We start from the raw sequence: 21247 nt of genomic DNA, 5'->3' as shown, positions 1-21247 counted from the left end.
GGTCGGATTGGCCTGGAGGTCCGCCAATTGTGAGAAGTAGATTTGAGGCACTATGACGATTCTAACTTTCCTAGAGTTCATTGTCGACTCTAAGCCATTCCGGAGTCCGCACCATGTAAGCTCACTAGCAAAAGTTAATGGCACGGTTTTTATTCATTTTTTGGAGCCTGACTCTTTCACTATATGACAAGATTCGTGACAAGGTTGTTGAGTGGTCAGATCAAAGACTAAGCTGACCAGTTTTTCCTTGAAATTTTGTTTCTTTTTGGAACAGATTGGCTCCAAGAGCCGCATGCAACATCTACCAGCAATTCGTTATAGATTTCTTAATGCTGTTTGTATATTCTGCAATAGATAGGGAAGATGTCATGTGACTAGTCTGACTAAAATGGGGATTAACTACTAGTAATACATAATTAGAAAAAATAGTTACTAGAATCCTTGTCGGTATCCTAGTACTTTTTCTTGAGTTTCTGTTTTTGCTCCAGTAAAAAAATATAAGTTATAATAGGTGCACAAGAACTTAAACTTGAACACGAGTATATGAAGATTAATGAAGAGGAATCCCTGTGAAACCTCAAATTCAACAAAGAAGCCCATTAATTAATTGAAATTGCAACAGTCAATATAATGAATCAAAATGAAGAAAGGACCCAAACATGAAAGAAAGTACATAAAAGACGTGATTTCATCCTCTTAGTCTTTGGATCTCATTATTAAGTGCCAAAAAGTTCATGAATAATGTGAACATGATAAGAAGCACATGTCCCACAGAGGAAATCTTTTATTCTGGACAAAGCTTTGAAACAAGAAGAATCCAGGGAACTTGACCAGAGCTTGCTTTTATTTATTTGGAAGGAACAAATGTAGCTCTAATTTGAAGTCGGATTATCCGATAGCGCAAAGACTTTTCTTGTCAGCATTTTCTCATGCCATCGATCATGCTAGGCCTACTCATTCTTCTGATGTTTTATAAAAGGGTCCTTTTTCCACCTCAGTTTTTTATTGTCCTTTTCTTCCAGACAATCTATAAATACCCTGGCAGGCATATATCCCTTAAGTTTCCTTGCTTCAGCTACAATTATCAAGATGGACTTCCTGGAAAACCTTAAGGCCTTTCTTGTCTCAATTACAGCATTCCTCCGAATTAGTCCTAACTTAGACCTACCGCGATCACAGTCACCACCACTCCCACCAACTTCTGTTGTCGACCTTGAATTGCATCAGCCACCAGCACCGATGTCACCACCACCTTCTGCTAATGACATGACTGAAACCCTGCAACCAGAGTCGATACCTACTATCAACCTTGAACCATCTCAGCTGCCAACGCAGCCATCACCACCACCCTCTGCTAAGGACCCTGAGACCCTGCAACCAGAGTCGCTGCCACCGCCACCAACATCTTCCACTTTCAACAATTACTTGCTCCAGCCACCTTCTCCTACTAATCAACAGCAGTCTTCACAACAACGGTCACATCCGCCGCCGCCAACTCCTACTACTCCTTCCGACCTAAAACAACTAGAGTCTATACTTGCAGCCCAGCAGCATCTACAATGGATAAACTCAGTCCTATCATTTTGCTTTTCATATGCCCTTGCTATCTCTCTCCAATATGCGCAAACTGATCATCAATCCAATCAGCTCGGTTCTTCCTTCGTTTTGCTTTCCTTTCTTGTTCTAGTTACATTCTTTCTTATATTAGTGGCATTGTTTATTAGCCCAAGTTGCACCAAAACTTCACAGTTACTGGAGAAAGTAGCCTTCCTAGTAGCGGCAGCTGCGTTCTGCTATACCACTGCCATTCCCTACCCATTTGAGCTCAAGTGCGCTGTCTTGGCTGTGTTTCTACTCTCCTTGCTCCTCATCACGATCTCCGAATACTGGAATCGCAACACTGCCTGAGAAAATTGTTAGTCGATTGATTCGTGCATAACTGAGAAAATTGCCTTTCTTTGTTTATTTGATGGCGTTTAGCTTTACTTCACATTTAGCACTTGGAAATTGTGCGCGGATTCAATGTAACAACAAAGGTGTGAGCCCCTTGTGTAAGTATGTTCCATTCTGAAATTTTCAATTTCAACCGCTCGTGAATATGTCCGGTCTGCATGTCCTTTTTGATGCCCCCCAACAGGATGCTGTAATAGTTTATTAGGATTCCCACCATAAAGTACAAAGTATGTAAGTAATAAAAATTAAGTCTTTTATGTTATTGTTTGATTAGATCCAAATTTTTACTGATTTTCTTCAGGTGTAATACTTTGCAGTGCTTCCATTGTTCTGGAAATTACTAATACTAATAATTCCAGATTTTTATCAATAATAGTACTAGTAATTAACATGGTATGAAGATCAATGCTAGCTAATTTAGTTCATTAATTAGCAGTAGCTATCTGTAAATTCATATTTGCCCTAAGATAACTCTGTTACAGTGTTACACTCATTTCTCATTTTTGATAAACCATACAACGAATATTGGGAACTGCGAGCAATTAGACATTGGTTTTCCAGCTTCAGATTAATATGTTTGTTAATTAATAGAGGCAACTTTGTTGAAAGGTGTCTTTAATTTAATCATCCCTCACATAAACAATTTCCACAATCCAACTAAATTGACTTAAGAAGAAACATTTAAAACAGGAATGTTGAAATAGAAAAACCAAGATGATAATCTTCTTCAGACAAATTAAAGTTGGAAGCGATCAATGCAAATTAAACAAATGAGGTCTCAATAATGAATGTAGCACCTTATTTCCAAGTTCTTTCATGTACAAATGAAAGTGGGTTTACACCTAACCTAAGGAAGGTAATGGTAATATCTAAAAAGAAGGTCCAAATTTATTGTTTTACTTAAAGATGTTGAATCAAATTTACTGCTCCTTTTTTAGTGGTGCATTTTTCTCAAGCAATCCATCACGGGCCATGTATACGTTGCTCTAATTTAGTTGTTTCTTTTTACTCCAGCCCCACTACAAATAAACATGGAAGCCTTGGCCTTTTTTCTTCCTACCAATCCAACATGGAAACACTAAAAAGCGTCGTCTGGCACTGATTTGATGATAATGATGTATGATGGGTTCCAGTTCATTCCTACCGTTTCCTTGATTATGAGTCTGGAAGATGGACATTCATTTTGGGAAGTTTATTGTAAGTCTGTTGTGGCCACTCTTCTGCTTTTTATCTCTTTAATTTCTGCATGGGAATTGGGACCCTTTGTAACAGGGGACTTATTTGTGGCTGAATTGTGTAGCCCTTTAGGTCTCTTTGTAGCGGGGGATTAGCAGCTGAAGGGATAGTTCTCTACCCTCTCTGCATTTTTTCTGGCAACCCCCCTAGCTAGATCTTTCAATGAAATGTTCTTGCCCTTCAAAAAATATTGATTTATTTAGTTTATTTATTTTTACTGTAACAATTATATCGCATATATTAGGTAACTTTTCAATAAATTAATTTAATATTTAACATTTTTTAGCTTCAATTGCATCACCAGTCATAAATAAATAATCCAGCAAGGGGCAGGTCCTATATTGGCATCTGTCCCGTCAAAATTGCTCTATGTTTGATTTGGATTCAATAAGATTTAACCTACGAGCAATGAAACTCTCAAATCAAGTAATAAACCATTGAAGCTAAAAGCTTCATGGAAATGGGGTCGGAGAAAATGTCACATGTTCTTTGATGATCAAACCCAAGTGGGTGTCATCCTCCTTGTGGCACGGAGGAGACAATGGCAAAGAGAAAGAAAACAGAAAATTCCTAGGTATCTCAAGAAGTTTTTCATCAATGCTTAGCCAACTCAGGCTACTCTAGTACCCCACATTGACTTTCATTCAATCCAAAACAAATGCTACCAAAAGAACAGTTTGTCCTAGTCAGAAAATGAAGACAGGCAATGAGAATGAAGACAAAAACAGGACTCGGAGCCCTGCAGGGAACTACAAGCAATAGAATGTTGCCTGGTTTAAAAAAGTATAAACGTTGATTGGAAACTATATGCGGTCAAAATGACTAAAGGGTGTTCAAATCCATGATGTAAGGAACATACTACGTCCACTCGACTCATCAAGATACCTTTAAAAAAATCCAGCAAAATTTATGTAAAAAGGGGAAAAAATTGCTTTCCAATACGTTATGTTGCCTTTTGCTTGAAAGAACCATTTGAGAGGGACTTGTCTGATCAGATGCCTACAAGTTTCCCATTGTGTTTCTGCGGCTGTTGTTTACCAAATCAAGGGTAATCAAATCCGGATATCCGATGTGCAAATGCTTGTACCGTTTTGCTCTTAAGCTGTCAAGGTCGGCTGTTGGCTAATAGAAGTGCCTTTCCTTCGTTCTTTATTCTCTTTTCAGACTTTTCTCTTACCCCAGCCCCACTATATATATCAAACTCGTTGGCCTCTTTTTTCAGCAAAAACAATTCAATATGGACTTACTGCAAAAGCTTCAGACGTTTCTTGCTTCAATTGTAGCATCTGTTATCCGAATCCTTCCTGAATTACTCCAGCCAAGATCACTGCCAGAACAAGCACCAACACTGCCACAGACAGCAACTTCGAGTATCAACATCGAATCGCCTCAGCCGCAAAGGCCAACATCATCACCTTCTCCTTCTAATGACCATGAATCCCCACAAGCACAGTTACCCTCGCCAGCCCCAACTCCTACTACTGCCTCCAACCTGAAATTGCAGCTAGAGTCCATGCTTTGTTCCCAGCGGCATCTACAATGGCAAAATGCAGTTCTAGCATTTTGCTTTTCATATGCACTCGGTGTATCTCTCCAATTTGTGGGAACTGATCGGTCCAATCATCAGCTCCCTTTTCCCTTGGTTTTGCTTTCGTTTCTTGTCCTGCTTACATTCATTTTTATTATGCTTGCTTACTTTATCCACAGCAATTGCACCAGAACTACACAGGCAGTGGAGAGAATTTCCTTACTCCTTGCTGCTGCCGCATTCTGCCAAACTCTTTCAATTCCCTTCCCATTTGAGCTCAAGTGCGCCATCTGGGCTGTGTTTGTCCTCTTCTTGCTCATTGTCATGATCTTCGCATACCTGAATCGTAACACAGCCCGATGTTAATTTGCAATTTGCGTGTTACGTGATGCGTGCATTACTAAGTGCATTCAAGGAAGGTATTAATTCAGTCACAGCATAGACTCAAACCACACCAAAATCTGTGTTGAATGTTGTAGTTTCTCTGAATAGATGGCTTGGAGTTCGTTTAAAATTTTGGGGTCCTAGGGGAATTAGGTCACAGATTGAATACTTGTACATCTCTCTATTATTAGAAAAAGAAGAAGGAAAAAATGATAAAGCAGAGTTCTCTGTTTCTTCTTCTCTTTGTTGAAGACTATCTCCCTTTATTTTTCTGCCTACCGAAGTTACTGAGCATTATTGAAAAACTGGCCTTCTTTTTTCAAGTAGAATATGCAAAAATGTGAGCAAGCATTATACTTTTTTTGCTTTATAGTATATTGAAATAATTTTAAGTAGCTGCTGCACCCTCGATATTCCTTGGTGAAAATTCAATTATTAAGTTGTATGTTTAAGTTGGAGGAATTGGAATTCCTTCATATTAGCAGAATGGTTTCCCAGGAAACCATTAGTTTCTGATCTGACCCAGAATAGAAGATGAGAATCTACATGTCATTGTTTGGACCCTTACTGATTTAAAGCAGAGTACTCTGCAGAAAATTATAGGGAGCAAAGAAATGTGGTGCTTGCTTCTTTCTTTCTGGAAAATAAATTCAGATTGCTTTAATTCCAAATAACAATTACAAGGAGAACAGAGTAATTCCAGAATTCTTCCATATATTTTCTCGACAAAGTAAGTCCCCTAATCGAGTCGAGTTTGAAGACATGTATAGGTTAGTTAATGTGTCCAGGCTTAGCAGTAGCTGGCTGTTAGTTTATGTATAGCCTAAGATGTCTCAGGCCAAATAGGAACTATTAAGTCAATTAAGCAATGAGCAATATAAAGAGACCAAATACAGTAATTAACTTAAAAAATCAAACCAAGATGACAATCCTTTCCTGGAAAACATTTGATGAAACAATCAGCAATTATGGGAAGAACTGGCGCCCCTCCAAGTAATCTCTACCAATTTGTATGCATAGGAAGGTAAAATGTCTCTAGTTAGTTCCCTTGAAAGCCAGGAAGTTCTCTTCCTGATATGTGGGTTACTAAAATTCCAGCACTCTTGCCAACGTCCAAGAACTTGAAGTTGTTTCCATTGGCAGTTTCGGTGATTTCAATCATTCTTCTCTGTTGTGTCTTCAGATCATAAATAAACACCCTTGATATCAAAGATGACTCGTATTCTATAAGCATGATCTCCTACCTTGGTGTATTGTTAATAGGAATAGGATGCCGAAGCATCATGATGTTATAAAATCTGAGAAACAAATAAAAATATAATAAGTAAAAAATAGTAAGAAGTCTAAGGTGTGATGTCACTGTTCTTAACGATAATTTCGGTCTTCTCGAAATATAAAAAAACCTACAATATGGTAACATAAATTAAAGTAATGTTGCACCAAATCAACTTACAGCATAAATTAAAGCCATACAAAATTTCACTTGGGCCTACAATATAAATTAAAGCCGTACAAAAATTCATTTGGACCTAACCCACATATATACTCGCATTGAGAGAAATCTAAATTTTTCCAAAACCTGACCTGATCTCGTGCATGCACAAATTCACTCTTTTTTCCTTCTTTGTAACAAGCTCGGATTTGTTTATGAAATATACTATTTTTTCAACACATGGTGCTGATTCGAAGATCAAAGTCCTCCTTCATCCAAGCCTCTTTGTTGTAGTCTTTCAGTAACCAAAGCCTTATTTTGCATTTCATGGTGTTCAGAGACTCCATCAGGGACACTCATAGCCCTGAATGTGTCTTCCTTCAAATCGAATGCCCCTAAGCCTGCCTTGCCATTATTTGTACGCATCCAACGCAAAGTTCCACTGGCAGACACACTTTGGGCCTTTGGCTATAGGGCGGAATGGGCCATCAATTTTTCTCCAGGAGTTATCACTACCTAAACTCAAAATCTGACACTAGACTTCCGCATCGTTTACATCCATTTTCTTACAGGATAGGAAGTTACCGGTGCAGACGTGACAAACATTGAAAACCTTGTAGCACTTAGAGCGACGTTCAAACCCAGGAAATATTCAGGACAACACTATTTGGAGGAATATTTGTGACAGAATCTCAAGCATCTTGGTGTTTGGAGGGAGGATGAATTCATGGGATGAGAGATTACAAACAAAAACACTTGAATTTCCATCGTAAAAACAGAACATCTCGTTAGGTATTTGGGTTACCGAATGGGGTTGATCTTGATCAGGTGTGGAGAGGGTGAGATGGTGAAAGCTGTGAGCTCTTCATCCTTGGCAGAGAGGAAGAGTTATTGGAACAAGAGATCAAAAGAGAGGCATTGTTGGAAGTTAGTGAACTCCACAATAATCTGCTGGAAGATTTACGAATAGATCCTTGGCTAAATCATGCGAGACTCTGGCATCTCTTTCTCCCTCCATTGTCCCTTTAGGCCTTAAAGAAACTACCCTTCCACCTATATATGCAAAATCATGTATGAACAATAAATACTTCGAAAAAGATTATTGTCCCCATTTTTTGGTCCCAAAATATTAAAAAAAAAATCATATGTTATCGTCTGGTTAATTTTTCATTTCAATCTTATTTGATTTAACTTTTTTATATTTAAATATATAAAATTAATCTCGTATTTTGGAATTATTTTATAATAATTTTTTTTTATTGATGTACTCAACAATATATTGTGACTTAATTAAGAGACAAGACGTATACTGATTAATGTTTTTAATAAGAGACTACAGTGTTTTTTTCTTGTAAAAATAACTATGTTTTTAAAAATAATTATAAAAAGTAATAAAAAATTTTAAACTCATTAATCGATCACAAACGAATAGAAAAATCAACACCATCGGGCTGGGAGGAGTGTATCCACGCTTAGTTCCAAACTTAGCCCATTACCCTTGCAAGAACTTTGCCCCAAGATGCCAAGGTACGAACTACGAAGTGGTAGTGGACATAGGTAATTTTTCTTTTTTTTTTAATAGGGAAAAGAACAAACCAAAATTAATTATACTGTTCTAATCCATGATACTTTTTAAAGTGTATGTAAATAAAAAAGTGAAAATACTATTTGGAGGAGTCTCAAAGATGTGTAACTTCAAAAATAAGTTTTCAGATTGTGTAGTCATCCAATTGATATATTAATTGACTTCATGATGGATAAAAAAAATTAAATAAAATCAATCTTATAAAAATAATTTTTTAATATCTCTTAAAAGATGGGCATTTGGATCTATAATAATACTTTGATTAAAAATGTTCTATATAGTTAGCAAATAATCAAATTCAACCAACATCTTCCTATAACCCTTATTTTATCACAAACTTAAACCTTAATAAATACTCCAACGTTTAGCTGTTAAAGAGAGAGAAATACCGATCTTGAATGTAAACCCCACAATCCAATTACCATTCTCATCCTTGATCAAACCGCCTGCTGCTGCCATTCCAGATTGCCCTTTTGCACTCCCATCAATATTAAGTTTAACATAATGTTGCTTGAGTTTCTCCCCGACTATCATAATTTCCTTCCTCGTTCTTTGGTGCTCTCTGCACAAAGTATCCCATGCCTCCTTTGCCTTAGTCTAAATCTGTTTTCAAGCATTGTAGGGCCAAATGAAAGACTCATCAAAGATACTCATATTTCTCAAATACCATAAGAGCCATAAAACATGTACAAAAATGATACCCCAGGGAATGCTATGAAAAATACAATTACTTGACATTTTATCTAGCACCCAATGCTTCAAGCTCATACTGAAAAAATCACCATTAATCAGATCAGGTCTAAATTATAGCCACAAATTTCTTGAAGGCCCACAATCCCTCAATGCAAGCAATATAGTTTTTGTGTCGTCACACCATAAGCAGGAAACTATAGTTCCCAGGTTCCTATTCGATAGCCAAGTTGATGTAGGCAGTGAGACATGCATGACTCTCCGTATGAAGACTTGGACTCTTCTAGAACTTGTAATCTTCCAAATTTGTTTCCAATGATTGCCCTTAGGAAATGTGCTTACAATTTAAATAGCATATGTTATCTTCACCCCAAATTCCCCACTACTTGTCAGTAACCAAAAGCCTATATCTTCTTCTTCACTAGATGGATCGATTGCTACTGCCACTATCATTAAGTTACTTGTGCACTCTTCTATCTATTTTTCTTTTCTTTTTCTTTTTTTTACTTAAATTAATTTTTTTCTAGTTCTATGATTATTGCTTATTTGCTTATTCATTTGAAATTATTTTTTTTACTAGTTATTTAAATTGCCATTCTCACCTAGTCACCTTTTATACTTAATATGACTCAGTCATTTATTTGAAATTATCAACTTAAACCAGTAAGGCCTTGTCTCAGCAGCAAGTAGGAGATTCTGAAATCTTCAAATTTCAATTTTAAGTCGCATCATATGTAGATTTGATTCAATTGTATATTAAATTTGTATAATTATATACTAGTGGTTGGTTAATTGGTTTGCCTATACAATTATTTTTTAATAAGATGCAATATTTGTTTATGATTATAATTTATAATCAGTACTTGTACATGTGACCATATAAAAAAAATTACCAACTCAAGAGTTATAAGATTGGTTTAAATGTCCATCATTGAGTCAATAAGTTTAAATACATTAGATTTATTTTTATTTAATCATATAAAAAGAACATGAAGAGTTTTATCTAATTTTTTCTAAAATAAAAAAAAAAGACAGTCATGGAAACCAGCAATCAGGCAAATGCCATAACTGCCAAAAACAATAGGCTAAAAATTGAATATTGGATAGGACCGTAGACTCTAGACACTCGTGATCTGTTCTTTGCATTTTTCTTCTTTCATACAGTATTTCCTTCAAAAGTTCCTACTCCTTCTTAATAGGCCATAGGGCAATTGTAGCTGTAGAATTTCCAAGAGGACTACCTAACACAATTGGAGTTCTCAGTTCTTCGAACATGCATGTTCTTTTCCTCTTTTTAGGTTAGTTTCGTACTAGATTGTTATTGTCTCTGTATAATTGGGTTCATCATTCTAATAGAAAAGGATAGGCTGGCTTTGAAATCAACCCACATGACCTTCAAAGGGAGCCATCTTTCATTGGATTTTATTAGAAAAAAAATAATAATAAAGGCATGTCACCTCTTGAGAAGCATATGGAACATGGGGTGGGTTTCGTTGCCATTATTTATTTGTTCTTTTTCTAATTTCCGCAGCCAATTGTCCCCCCTGGACAGGGTTCCCCGAGGTATAGCTATTTGAGAAACCTTTTGTTTTCTAAGCTGTAGCACAAAGTACAATTCAAAACTGTGCCTCCCAAATATCACATCACATTTAGCTGTATTTCACTACCAGCCTTTGCAATTTTATTTTGCTGTTCAACTGTTAAACTTCAGGTGGAAAGTACTGGTAGAATTACCTTTTTCGGCTTTGTGATATGGTAGGAATCCCTGGAAGATGGGCCAAGGAACCCATAAACTTAATGTACCTATCTATTTATACGATATAGGAAAATGAGCATGTAGTTGAGGAGGCTGTGATATAGTACTAAACTACTTCAAAACTATTTATGGTAAAAAAGTAATGATATTTAGACTACTAAATTATATTATTAATTTATGTACTTTTTAAAATTGATAATGCCAGTTCAATTGTTAATAATATTAAAATATTTCTATTATTTATTTATGTTGACATGATATTTTTCTGTTAATAATAATATGATATTTTTTATCTATTTCACAACACTCTACTTTAAGTTATAAAGCACCAAAACTCAATTTTTTTTGTCTCCCAACACTCTTTTCCCCAAATCTTATAAAATTATTTATAATTTTAACTTATTTTTTTAATCCCATTTAAAACCATTAACTCACACTAAATAATTCCATTTTCACATTTATAAAATTTATATTAATACTTGATCACGTCATATCAACATTAGTATAACATTATTCATGAAATGTCACATCATTATTATCATGTTATCAAATTTAATATCCTATTAACAAGAAAATATCATGTTAACATAATCAAATGCTATATCAGTAATGATAATAGAAAATTTTTAATACATTAGATTAACATTGTCAATTTTTAAAAATATAAAAATTTAATTTTTACAAATACTAAATCCACCATTTTAATAGAATGTAAGGACTAATTATATAATTTGACCTATTTATACAAATATTTTTCTTTTTTACTATTTTTAAATTTTTAGTTTTCTAGTAGTATTAGATTCCTTTTAATTTCCTCATAGATCAGTCGGTCTTTGGCCCAATGATAAACATGGGAAGAATCGAAGCTTAGATTAGTGATAAAATTATTATCTATGGCTAAGAAGTTAAAAGATTGAATCAGTAATTATCCAATTTATTTTAATAAAAATAAAATCCTTGAATAACTTCTCTAATTTTGCCCCATCTCCGATTAACTGCCCCACCCAGAAGAACGCGTAAGCAAAGCAACCGAAGAGAGTTAATGGGAAAATGCTGGCGCCAGCGCCCAATCGCTGCTTAATGCTAATTCTAGAACTTCAGTCAATTCTTTCTGATCAATCATTTAAGTAAGATTAGGCCTTCCAAGTAAGTATAACAAATAAGCAAAAAAGGGAAAAAGTTCCAGCCAATTAACTCCAGGCTGCAATCTTTCCGTCTTGTCGGTTCAATTAAACAAAGATTAAAAATAAAAAAAATGATGTACGTATCTAACAAGATGGTGGACAGCTACATTCGGCATACTATTCGCGACATTTCTTCTGCCACGCGCTAGAAAAACTCTTGAGGCTGTGTGTCGCTCTGTCGGTGATAATTAGCCTTATTGCAAGCTAGCTGCTGCACTTGTGATTCTCGTGCAAAATTATTTACACGAAACAAAATACCACTACTACTAGACAACCACAACAACTGCTTTTCATATATTTTTTTCCGCTTGTTGGATTATTATCTTTTATATATTGATTAAATAATTAAATATTTTATATGATTATCATTATTTATTTAATTATTAATAAAAAATTAGTACTAAATTGTACTATTAATTTAAAAAGTATATAGTATAATAAATTAATCTCATTTGTATGGTATGCGAGTTTCTGTTACTGCTTTTAAAGTTTTTCCCATCTTTTTATCGCCTGCTAATAGCATAGGTAGAGGCGGAGGGAGGCCCCCTATCTTAAACTTTTAAAATTTTGTAATTTTTTCTTTATTTTTATTTTTTAAAGAATTTTATAATCTTATCTTTATAAATATTAAAATTTTAATATAATTATTTTATACACATTGTTTTCATCTTTCAAATATGAAATTTGGACTTGGTTTTGTTTTGTTTTTTCGGCTGAGACCGTGTGCTACCAATAACTTATTTCAGTTGCCACTTTCAAAGTTTTTGGATAGAATTTGAAGGGTTAGAAACAAGTAAGGATTAACTAATGATTAAGTGTAAGGCCCTATCGTGCTTGTGAAACAAGCATAATGACAAACTGTTTAAATGCTTATGGCTTTGAGCAAAAATAAATTAAAACAGAGTTTTTCTGATGATGGCGACTTCTTCACCTTAGAACAATATCATTCAATCGCGCAGTATAGACAATGACATGATCGTGTAAGGATAATAGCAGGAATCAAATATATGATTTGTAACTGCGACTTTGTTGTTTTTGTTAATGTGTCAAAATTAGCGTAACATAATGCATTTAATTGCAAAATTAGACTATTAGTATTCAATTGTCCGTATCAGTGTCAGTGTCAATAATTTTCATACAATAACCAACGGTAGTGATTTTTTTTTTCTTTTATTGAAAACGACAGAGAATACCCACTTTTTCTGTTATGTACTCTTCTTATAATTGTACTTAGTTCAGTAAAAAAAACCAAAAATAGGAAAAAGGTCATAATCAGTCGAGGTATGCCCAAAATCTTGGCTGACTCGAAGCTGCCATCTGGACATGTGCAAGGAATTAGCGGAGACAAAGCAATGTTCGAACACATATTGCAATTTGCAAGTGGAACTATCACATTTAATTTTGTTTTCATTCTCCAACCAAATAAAAATAAATTCGATCTCATTTTTGTTATCTTATATGATATCCAAATTTTTATATGAGGGGTGGTTAAATTCAGTCAAAAATGTCAAAAATAAGAAAATAATCATGATCATTCATGAGGCATGCCCAAAATCTTGACTGATTCGAAGTTGCCATCCAAGCATGTGCAGGGAATTAGTGGAGACGAAGCAATGTTTGAACACATATTGCAATTTGCAAGTGTAGCTATCGTGCTCAATTTTCACTCCACTCTCCCATTAAATAAAAATAAATTCATCTCACTCTTTGTTATCTCATTTGATAATATGATAAAATTTATCTCATGAAAGTATTCACAAGTTAAATCGATGGACATATTTTTAAATTATATGTCACAGCCTAAACAAAATTAGAATACAATTTTATGTTTTAACCAGTAGTCACATATTTCTTTTTCGTTGACAACGATTTTTTTTTTTGTTGGCAATTATTGAAATTAATGCTCTTTCATTGTTTTGATAACGAAGTGCTGTATCCTCTTTAACTAATAAACAGTGGGAAACATTCCAGTGTTTCAAACTTTATGTTGGACGACCTAATCTAAAGTTTATATTTATAATTTGTTTGATCATAGGGTATTAAAAAGATACAATGAAATGGTTTATATTTATAATTTTGTACAATACGAATGAAGTGAGACAAAATAAAATAAGGGAGGATGTCCATTTTATTCATTTCTTGATCATACTTGTAATTTCTTATGATATGCAAAATCAGAAAAGAGATAATAAGATATATACGAGTCTTAAGCAATATATGCACATTTTTTTAATATTTATCCTTTTATCACTTACAATATGCTATTATTAAATCACCTAATTTTCATTTTATTTCTTTTCACCTCCTAATCTTACTAAGTAATAACTGAAAATAACTATTTTTCCACAACATTTATAATATTTATATAAGTATGAAAGTGGTCAAACTTTTAATTGACCAAAAAAAAAGAGAAGATATCTTTATTCATTTTTATTTCTAAATTTGTATTAATTATATAATTTTTCATTATAGTAATAAGATTTTATCTGATACATAGATAAGAAATTAATTTTATTGAATCTCCTTTATCAAATTTATGAATTACTTGGTTTTGGAACTTTTTATTCATTATACATTTTAAAATTGTAATCATATTAAACATTTATAATTATGTAATTATCATTTGAAAAAAATAAAATAAAATATTTACGCACTAATTACCATTTAATTAAGTAGTAATCTTTATCTATTAACAGTAACAAAAAATAACAGTGAGAAATTCTTAATCTCTTACAAAGTTATAAAAAATACTACTAGTGTTAATAGATAAAATTAATTAAAGTTACTACAAAATCTCAAAAGATGAAGACAAGGTGACCGTCCCCCACTGACACGGAAGCCACAATAGAGATTCCTTCGGGATTGGAGCGTAGCCCAAAAGGCGCGTGGATAATTTGCCAGATAAAGAAAACTAACTACAGAATATGATTTTTCATTTTTCTGTTTAGAGAAAAAAAAATAGAAAGAAAATATGATATAAAAGTTTTACCCACATGAGCATCGAGACAGACAGCTCATTGGTGAGAAGCGCACTCACATGATGATCATTCGAAGAACGTCATGGCTCCTCTTACGAAACCACCATTTTCCATTTTTGTTTATTAATTATTATGGCCTTTTTTTGTATTCATATATAAATATATATTTATTTATTGACATGTGGATTTTACTTACTAATAATAGTAAAAAAAATTAAATATGTATTAAAATATTAGAGTAAATTAATTGGTTAAATTCTAAAATTTTTTATACAAGGTGGTTGCGAAGAGTAGTGTCAATATTGAACCGTATTGAACCAAAAAGGCCGTTGGGTAATTTTGTATTCCAGTCTTGCTACAATCTCTACTCTAGCAGTGGAAACTTCTTCATTTCCTAGAAAGTGATGGCGACGAGAGGGCGCCGGGGTGGTGTTTAACTTTGATGGCATTGTTTGTCTCTGTTCACTGGTGCGACTGAAGGATTGGGACCATATCTATTAAATACGCACCGCACGTTGTCTTATCAACTTTGTTATATCCAAGATTACCACAACTAGTAAACCCTTTGATGTACTATTTATTGTTTTGAAATGGACGGGGATAGCGCAAAATTAAAGCGTGTGTTATGCAAGGAGAATTCATTTTGAGTAATGAAAAATCATCCTACTAATTCCACTATGAGAGAAGACAAGTTATGTAGCCAAGTAATGAATTTCATACCCATCTTTACAAGTTAAAACTATACCATAATATAGTTATGTCATTTCATAATTGATAAATACATAATCAATAAACGTAGATATTATTTAAATTGTAATTATCCATATAAAAAATAAAATATATAATTTGTAGATTAACTTGAGTATTAGTAGATTGTATTTTATGTGAATTAAATTTTTTTTGTTGGTGCAAATCAAGTTACATTGAAGATAAAGGGATTATAACTTTGGAAACATGCTTTATCCTATCACTATCATTTGTAGATTAAAGCTCATAAGGTTTCCTAACCTGTAAAAGATTAGATATACATTATCACTAACCCACGTGATCGTTGATATTGTTTTGCTATCAATAAACAACAACGTGGTCAAACCACGCGTGTATGGGTGTATTTCATATGAAAAATTACTAGGGGAAGAATATGATTGGTATTGGTCACTATTCAATTAACAGCAAAAAGCTAAAAGTGTTAAATTTAGTTCTTAATTAAATTGAGAAAAAAATATAACATCATTTATTTGTAGGTCAGTTTTAAAATTCATTCTTTCAAAAAAAATTAATTCAATTTTTGAGTAAAAAAATGAAAGAAAAGACAACAAAAGAAAATTTTCATTTTCATTTCTTAAACTATCATGTAACTAATTAACTAATTCCGTGAAATATATAATTTAGTTTTAAATAGGAATATGGTAATTAAAATATATTTTCTAAAACTACAAAAACAATTAAAAATTTTGCAATTTTTGAGATTACTCATCCAGTATCCAGCAATATAAATTCGGCTCACCCGGACACAATCCGCTGCTGCAAACACCACCCCACACCCCCTTCCAACCTTCCACGTGTCCCTATCATCAATCGAGTACAAGCGATGGCTACACTCACGAGTACGCTTTAATCCCGCATCCTCAATTAATGTAGCTCTGTAAAAGAGTTACATCTTCTCTCTCTCCCTCCCTCTCATTTCCCTCCTTCCCCACATATATAGACCACATACCCCCCCTTCCCTTCTCCTTTCTATCCATCTTCTGCTCTCTCTCTCTCTCTCTCTCTTCCCTTCGCTTCTTATTTTCCTGTCACGTCCGGCCTACGCTGGCAAACACCACCGTCTAAAAGATCACTAAAGAAACCGGTGTCGTTTGAAATGGCGACGAGAATGGATCTGGACGGGAAACCAATAAAGCCGATAACGATATGCATGATTGGAGCCGGAGGCTTTATAGGCTCTCACCTCTGCGAGAAGCTGATGGCTGAGACGCCGCACAAGGTGCTCGCCTTGGACGTTTACAATGACAAGATCAAGCACCTCCTCGAGCCTGACTCTCTCCCTTGGGCTGACCGTATCCAGTTCCACCGACTTAACATCAAGCACGATTCTAGGCTCGAAGGCCTCATCAAGATGGCAGATCTCGTAATTTCTTGCTCTTCTTGCTCTCTCTTTTGTTACCATTGCTATTTCTTTTTTTGCTGATAACATTTGAAGGAGATCGCGGATTCGTTGGATTTTCCTCTTTATTTCTGACTAAAATGCGTTGGGTTTATTTTTTTTGTTTCTTTAGGTTTTTTGGGTTTAATGTGTTAGATCTGGTTTATTTCTTTTTTTTTTCTGTGTGATTTTAAGTTTTTTCTTGAGCTAGTATTCGTTCATTGTTGTTCAAAAGTTTAGTTTTTCTAATTAGTTTGATGTTTTGCTGATTTTCTTTTGATTTTCAAAATGTTCTTGCTAGGGTTATGACGATTGATTTGGTTTTTATTGTTTTTGTTGCAATGTAGACCATAAATCTTGCGGCGATCTGTACTCCGGCAGATTATAATACGCGTCCGCTCGACACAATTTACAGCAACTTTATTGATGCACTTCCTGTGGTAAGCATTTCTGTAATAACGGTTTTATGTTTGGTGTCCTTTTTTTTGTTATATTTTAGTTTACTGATATCGATGTGAGTGGGGAGAGATTTGGTTATTACTGATGTTTTTGAGATCAAATTTGAAATTGATGTGGATTTGTGGTTTGGTAGGTGAAGTACTGTTCAGAGAACAACAAGCGTCTCATTCACTTCTCTACTTGTGAAGTGTATGGAAAAACCATTGGGAGCTTTCTTCCTAAAGATTCTCCTCTCCGTCAGGTAACCTTTCGCTTTCTCCTTTCTAATAATTTACTGAGTATTTTTTGAAAGAGAATTTATATCTATGCTTTGCTTGCAACAGGGCAGCATGTATGGTTTAGTAAAGATCTGTTGGTGGTATCTTTATTTTCAAGATTTATGGTTTATTGTTTGATGGTATATGTATTTAATATTTAAGAAAAAGGATTTTAAAATTGGTATTGAGTTGAAATGGTAAGAAATATGGTTTAAATGAATAAATCCAGATAATTGGATAGTGGCTAGGTGATTTGTATATCATTCTAACTAAATGTCATTGAATTTTTACAACTTTCTGGGATTTGTCTTTGTACGATCAGAAGATGGTGGTCAACCCCCCGTCCAACTGATCTTGTGCATCCAGTATTCACTTGGGCATGGATATTTCCATTTTTTTTTGTGGGGGGTGGAGAGTTTTTAAGCGGTTGTTTGCCTCTATATAATAACAATTTACTATGGTAATTGAATGTTTTGTTAAGTCTGTCTTGTATATCATAGTCGTATCAGTGAGTGGCTTATGCTTTTTCATTTTAAAAGGATGCGCACAAGTAGGGGGGTGGATTTACTTGTTTAAGAATTTGAAGTTTATGTTATTCCTAGAATGTCCTGCTGTTGAGCTTGTTGATTGATGAAAAGAGGTTAAAACAACCTCCAGTATGGAAGATTGAATTCCTGTACAGATCATTGATATGTTCTTTTGTGGTGTATAAATTTTGTTGCACATCATTTGCTTCATCTGGCTTGATTTTGTTAGTAATGATTACCATACAACATTGAGCATAGGAAGCTGTCTTGTTTTGGTTTTATTTGTACTAAAATTAGAGGTCATGCGAAAAGGTCTTTTGTTTATTCATGTGCTTCATGGGGCAGAAATGTTAAAACTAGGTACTACTCTCTTTTTGCACAGAGTTTTGAGCATCCGAAATTCATGGCATTGCTGAAATTGATTTAATACGCTTCCTTTTATGTTATTGTTTCTTTTTACCCCTCTTTTTTATAGGTGATGTCAAAATTCTATTTGTAATTTCACATTGTTTAAAATCTTTAACTCATCCCGTAATTGATGTGATAGGATCCTGCCTACTATGTTCTTAAGGAAGATGAATCACCTTGCATTTTTGGCTCAATCGAGAAGCAGAGGTGGTCATATGCATGTGCTAAGCAATTGATTGAGAGGCTCATTTATGGTTAGCATCTTGTGAAATGATCTGGCCCCTATTAGATGCTTTAAACATAATATACTAACTTCCTTTCTTATCCATTGCAGCTGAGGGGGCAGAGAATGGTCTTGAGTTCACCATTGTGAGACCTTTTAACTGGATTGGACCTAGGATGGATTTCATCCCTGGCATTGATGGTCCGAGTGAGGGTGTTCCAAGAGTTCTGGCATGCTTTAGTAATGTTAGTTGAGCCTTTTTCACAGTTCTAGGGAATGGCCTAGAATGCCATCTATAATTTATTTTTTCAAAATTTTGATGGTCTTTAGTTCTAATGATAATTTTGTCATTTTATTGGTCAGAATCTCCTACGCCGTGAGCCACTGAAGCTTGTGGACGGTGGCCAATCTCAGAGAACTTTTGTTTACATAAAGGATGCTATTGAAGCTGTCCTCTTGATGATTGTGCGTAATAACTCTCCTTGCTCCTTCTTCCTCACCTACCTCACCCTCTCCCCCCTTCCCTATCCCATATATGGCCAACCACACAAAGGAACTAAACTAGTGGTTTCTTTATACAGGAAAACCCAGACAGGGCTAATGGTCATATTTTCAATGTGGGCAACCCAAACAATGAAGTCACAGTTAGGCAACTTGCTGAAATGATGACTGAGGTGAAGGACATGATTGATGACATATAATTTCTATTGTTCATACTATTATTTTTGTTTATGTTGATGTATGTGATCATATGTAATTTATAAGTGTTTGCACTTGGACTCTTCAGGTCTATACCAAGGTTAGTGGAGAACCTTCTCTGGAGGTGCCAACAATTGACATCAGCTCCAAAGAATTTTATGGCGAGGGATATGATGATAGTGACAAGAGAATTCCAGACATGACCATAATAAATAGACAACTTGGTATTTATCTTACTTCCCTTGGCTGTTCGCTGGATCTTTTGTTTTCTCCATATGAGAAATTTGAGCATCTGATTATGGTTTTTAATATTGCCTCAGGTTGGAACCCCAAGACATCCCTTTGGGACTTGCTTGAATCGACCCTTACCTACCAACACAGGACCTACGCTGAAGCTATTAAGAAGTCCATGGCAAAACCTACAGCATCCTAAATGATGAGATGTTCAGACCACGCCTAAGAAAGGACTCATAAGAACGTGCTTGTTAGCAAATGTTTCAATTCTTTTTTTTTTTTGGGGAAGGAAGTCTTAAGTATATCTTTATTGTTGATTTTCCTTATATGCTAAAATTTTTTTTTTGGTCTTCCCTGTGTCGGTAGTCATTAGCTCACTGTAGCTCAGGCAGCTATGTTCTCGGTATGGTACCATGTGAAGACATTAGATTCTACTAGGAATGGTATTGTGTTAGTATTAATATTCCTATAGAGCTTTGGGCTACAACATGTTGGGGGTATTATACGAGGAAAGGAAAGTAGTTATTGTTTTCTGGGGGGGTTTACTGGTTTGCCGTTCCTCCGTTTTGTCTCTCCTGGGTACCGTCTCAGGCGCATGTTTCCTAAATTATTATTTTATTATTTCATGCATGCAAGTTAAAAAGTTATGCACTACTAAAGAGCTGTTTGTCTCTTTCTTTTTCTTAGACTAAATTATGAGATTAATCCATCAAGTCATAAAAATTTTTAACTTACTAGTAATTGTTTTTAAATTCTTTACTCTATTTTTTGTAACATTTGTTAAATCGTTGTTAGTGAAATTCTTTCAAATTTCCAACTTTTATGCCACCTTTGTTTGGTTTTTTCAATTTCAAGATGAATTTTCATTTAATAAGCCAATACGTTACGTTGACAAACGTCTATTTTGAGTAAGTGATTCTATAGCATGGCTAACTCACTGATTGAACCATTTCAAATCCCGACTAGCATTAAATTCTTCCAAACTCCTGAGTTTGAATTGAAGTCCTTCAATTCTAGGGTTTTGAACCCCTGGAAGTTGGAATTACCGCTAAAAGTCCGTGTCTTGGTGCTTTTTGGTTGGAAAATGAAGAAACAAACTGTAAGACATTAATTTCTGGATATTGGCTTAGCAGAGTCAAAATAATCCTGCTTTTCCGGGATTTGGAGGGTATAAGAATCAGAGATTCATAGTAAAGATTTAAAGGATCTAGATTCGGAATTGTTGTTTCACATTAAAGTGAGTTGATTCAAAGTTTTACTCTGAAATTTTTTTTTAACAAAGAATCTTGGTTGACAATGACAGAGGCTTCTTTCCTTTTAGCCATTCAACAAATTCCTATATGTCTGTAATTAGGAATTTATAATTATTCCTTAGCCTTAGCCTTTTCTTTTGACAAAATTATCTATAATTATTCTATTATAATCTATATCTATCGAAGATTTATCTATAATAATATGAAACGTGAATATTGGTCAAATCTCTTATTAACGTAAACAAATATATTTGTTCATCATATTTGTAAATTGTCATTTAAAATATTTATTATATCTATTAATAAGATTCATCT

At 34.3% G+C, this 21247-nt stretch overlaps 1 protein-coding gene across 1 annotated transcript; it reads left to right on the top strand.

Moving 5' to 3' along the window:
* LOC18590419 (UDP-D-apiose/UDP-D-xylose synthase 2) lies at positions 16430–20352 on the top strand. The gene is made up of 9 exons (XM_018128197.1): positions 16430–16857; positions 17220–17312; positions 17465–17572; positions 18663–18777; positions 18858–18991; positions 19110–19211; positions 19328–19420; positions 19534–19669; positions 19766–20352. Exons 1-9 carry the CDS (start codon positions 16591–16593, stop codon positions 19876–19878), a joined length of 1161 nt encoding a protein of 386 aa, XP_017983686.1. The 5' UTR covers positions 16430–16590; the 3' UTR covers positions 19879–20352.

This window comes from Theobroma cacao, chromosome 9 (genome assembly GCF_000208745.1).
Source record: "Theobroma cacao cultivar B97-61/B2 chromosome 9, Criollo_cocoa_genome_V2, whole genome shotgun sequence".
Lineage (NCBI taxonomy): Eukaryota > Viridiplantae > Streptophyta > Magnoliopsida > Malvales > Malvaceae > Theobroma > Theobroma cacao.
Note: the sequence above shows the minus strand (reverse complement) of the source record. Positions and strands in the feature narration are given on the sequence as shown.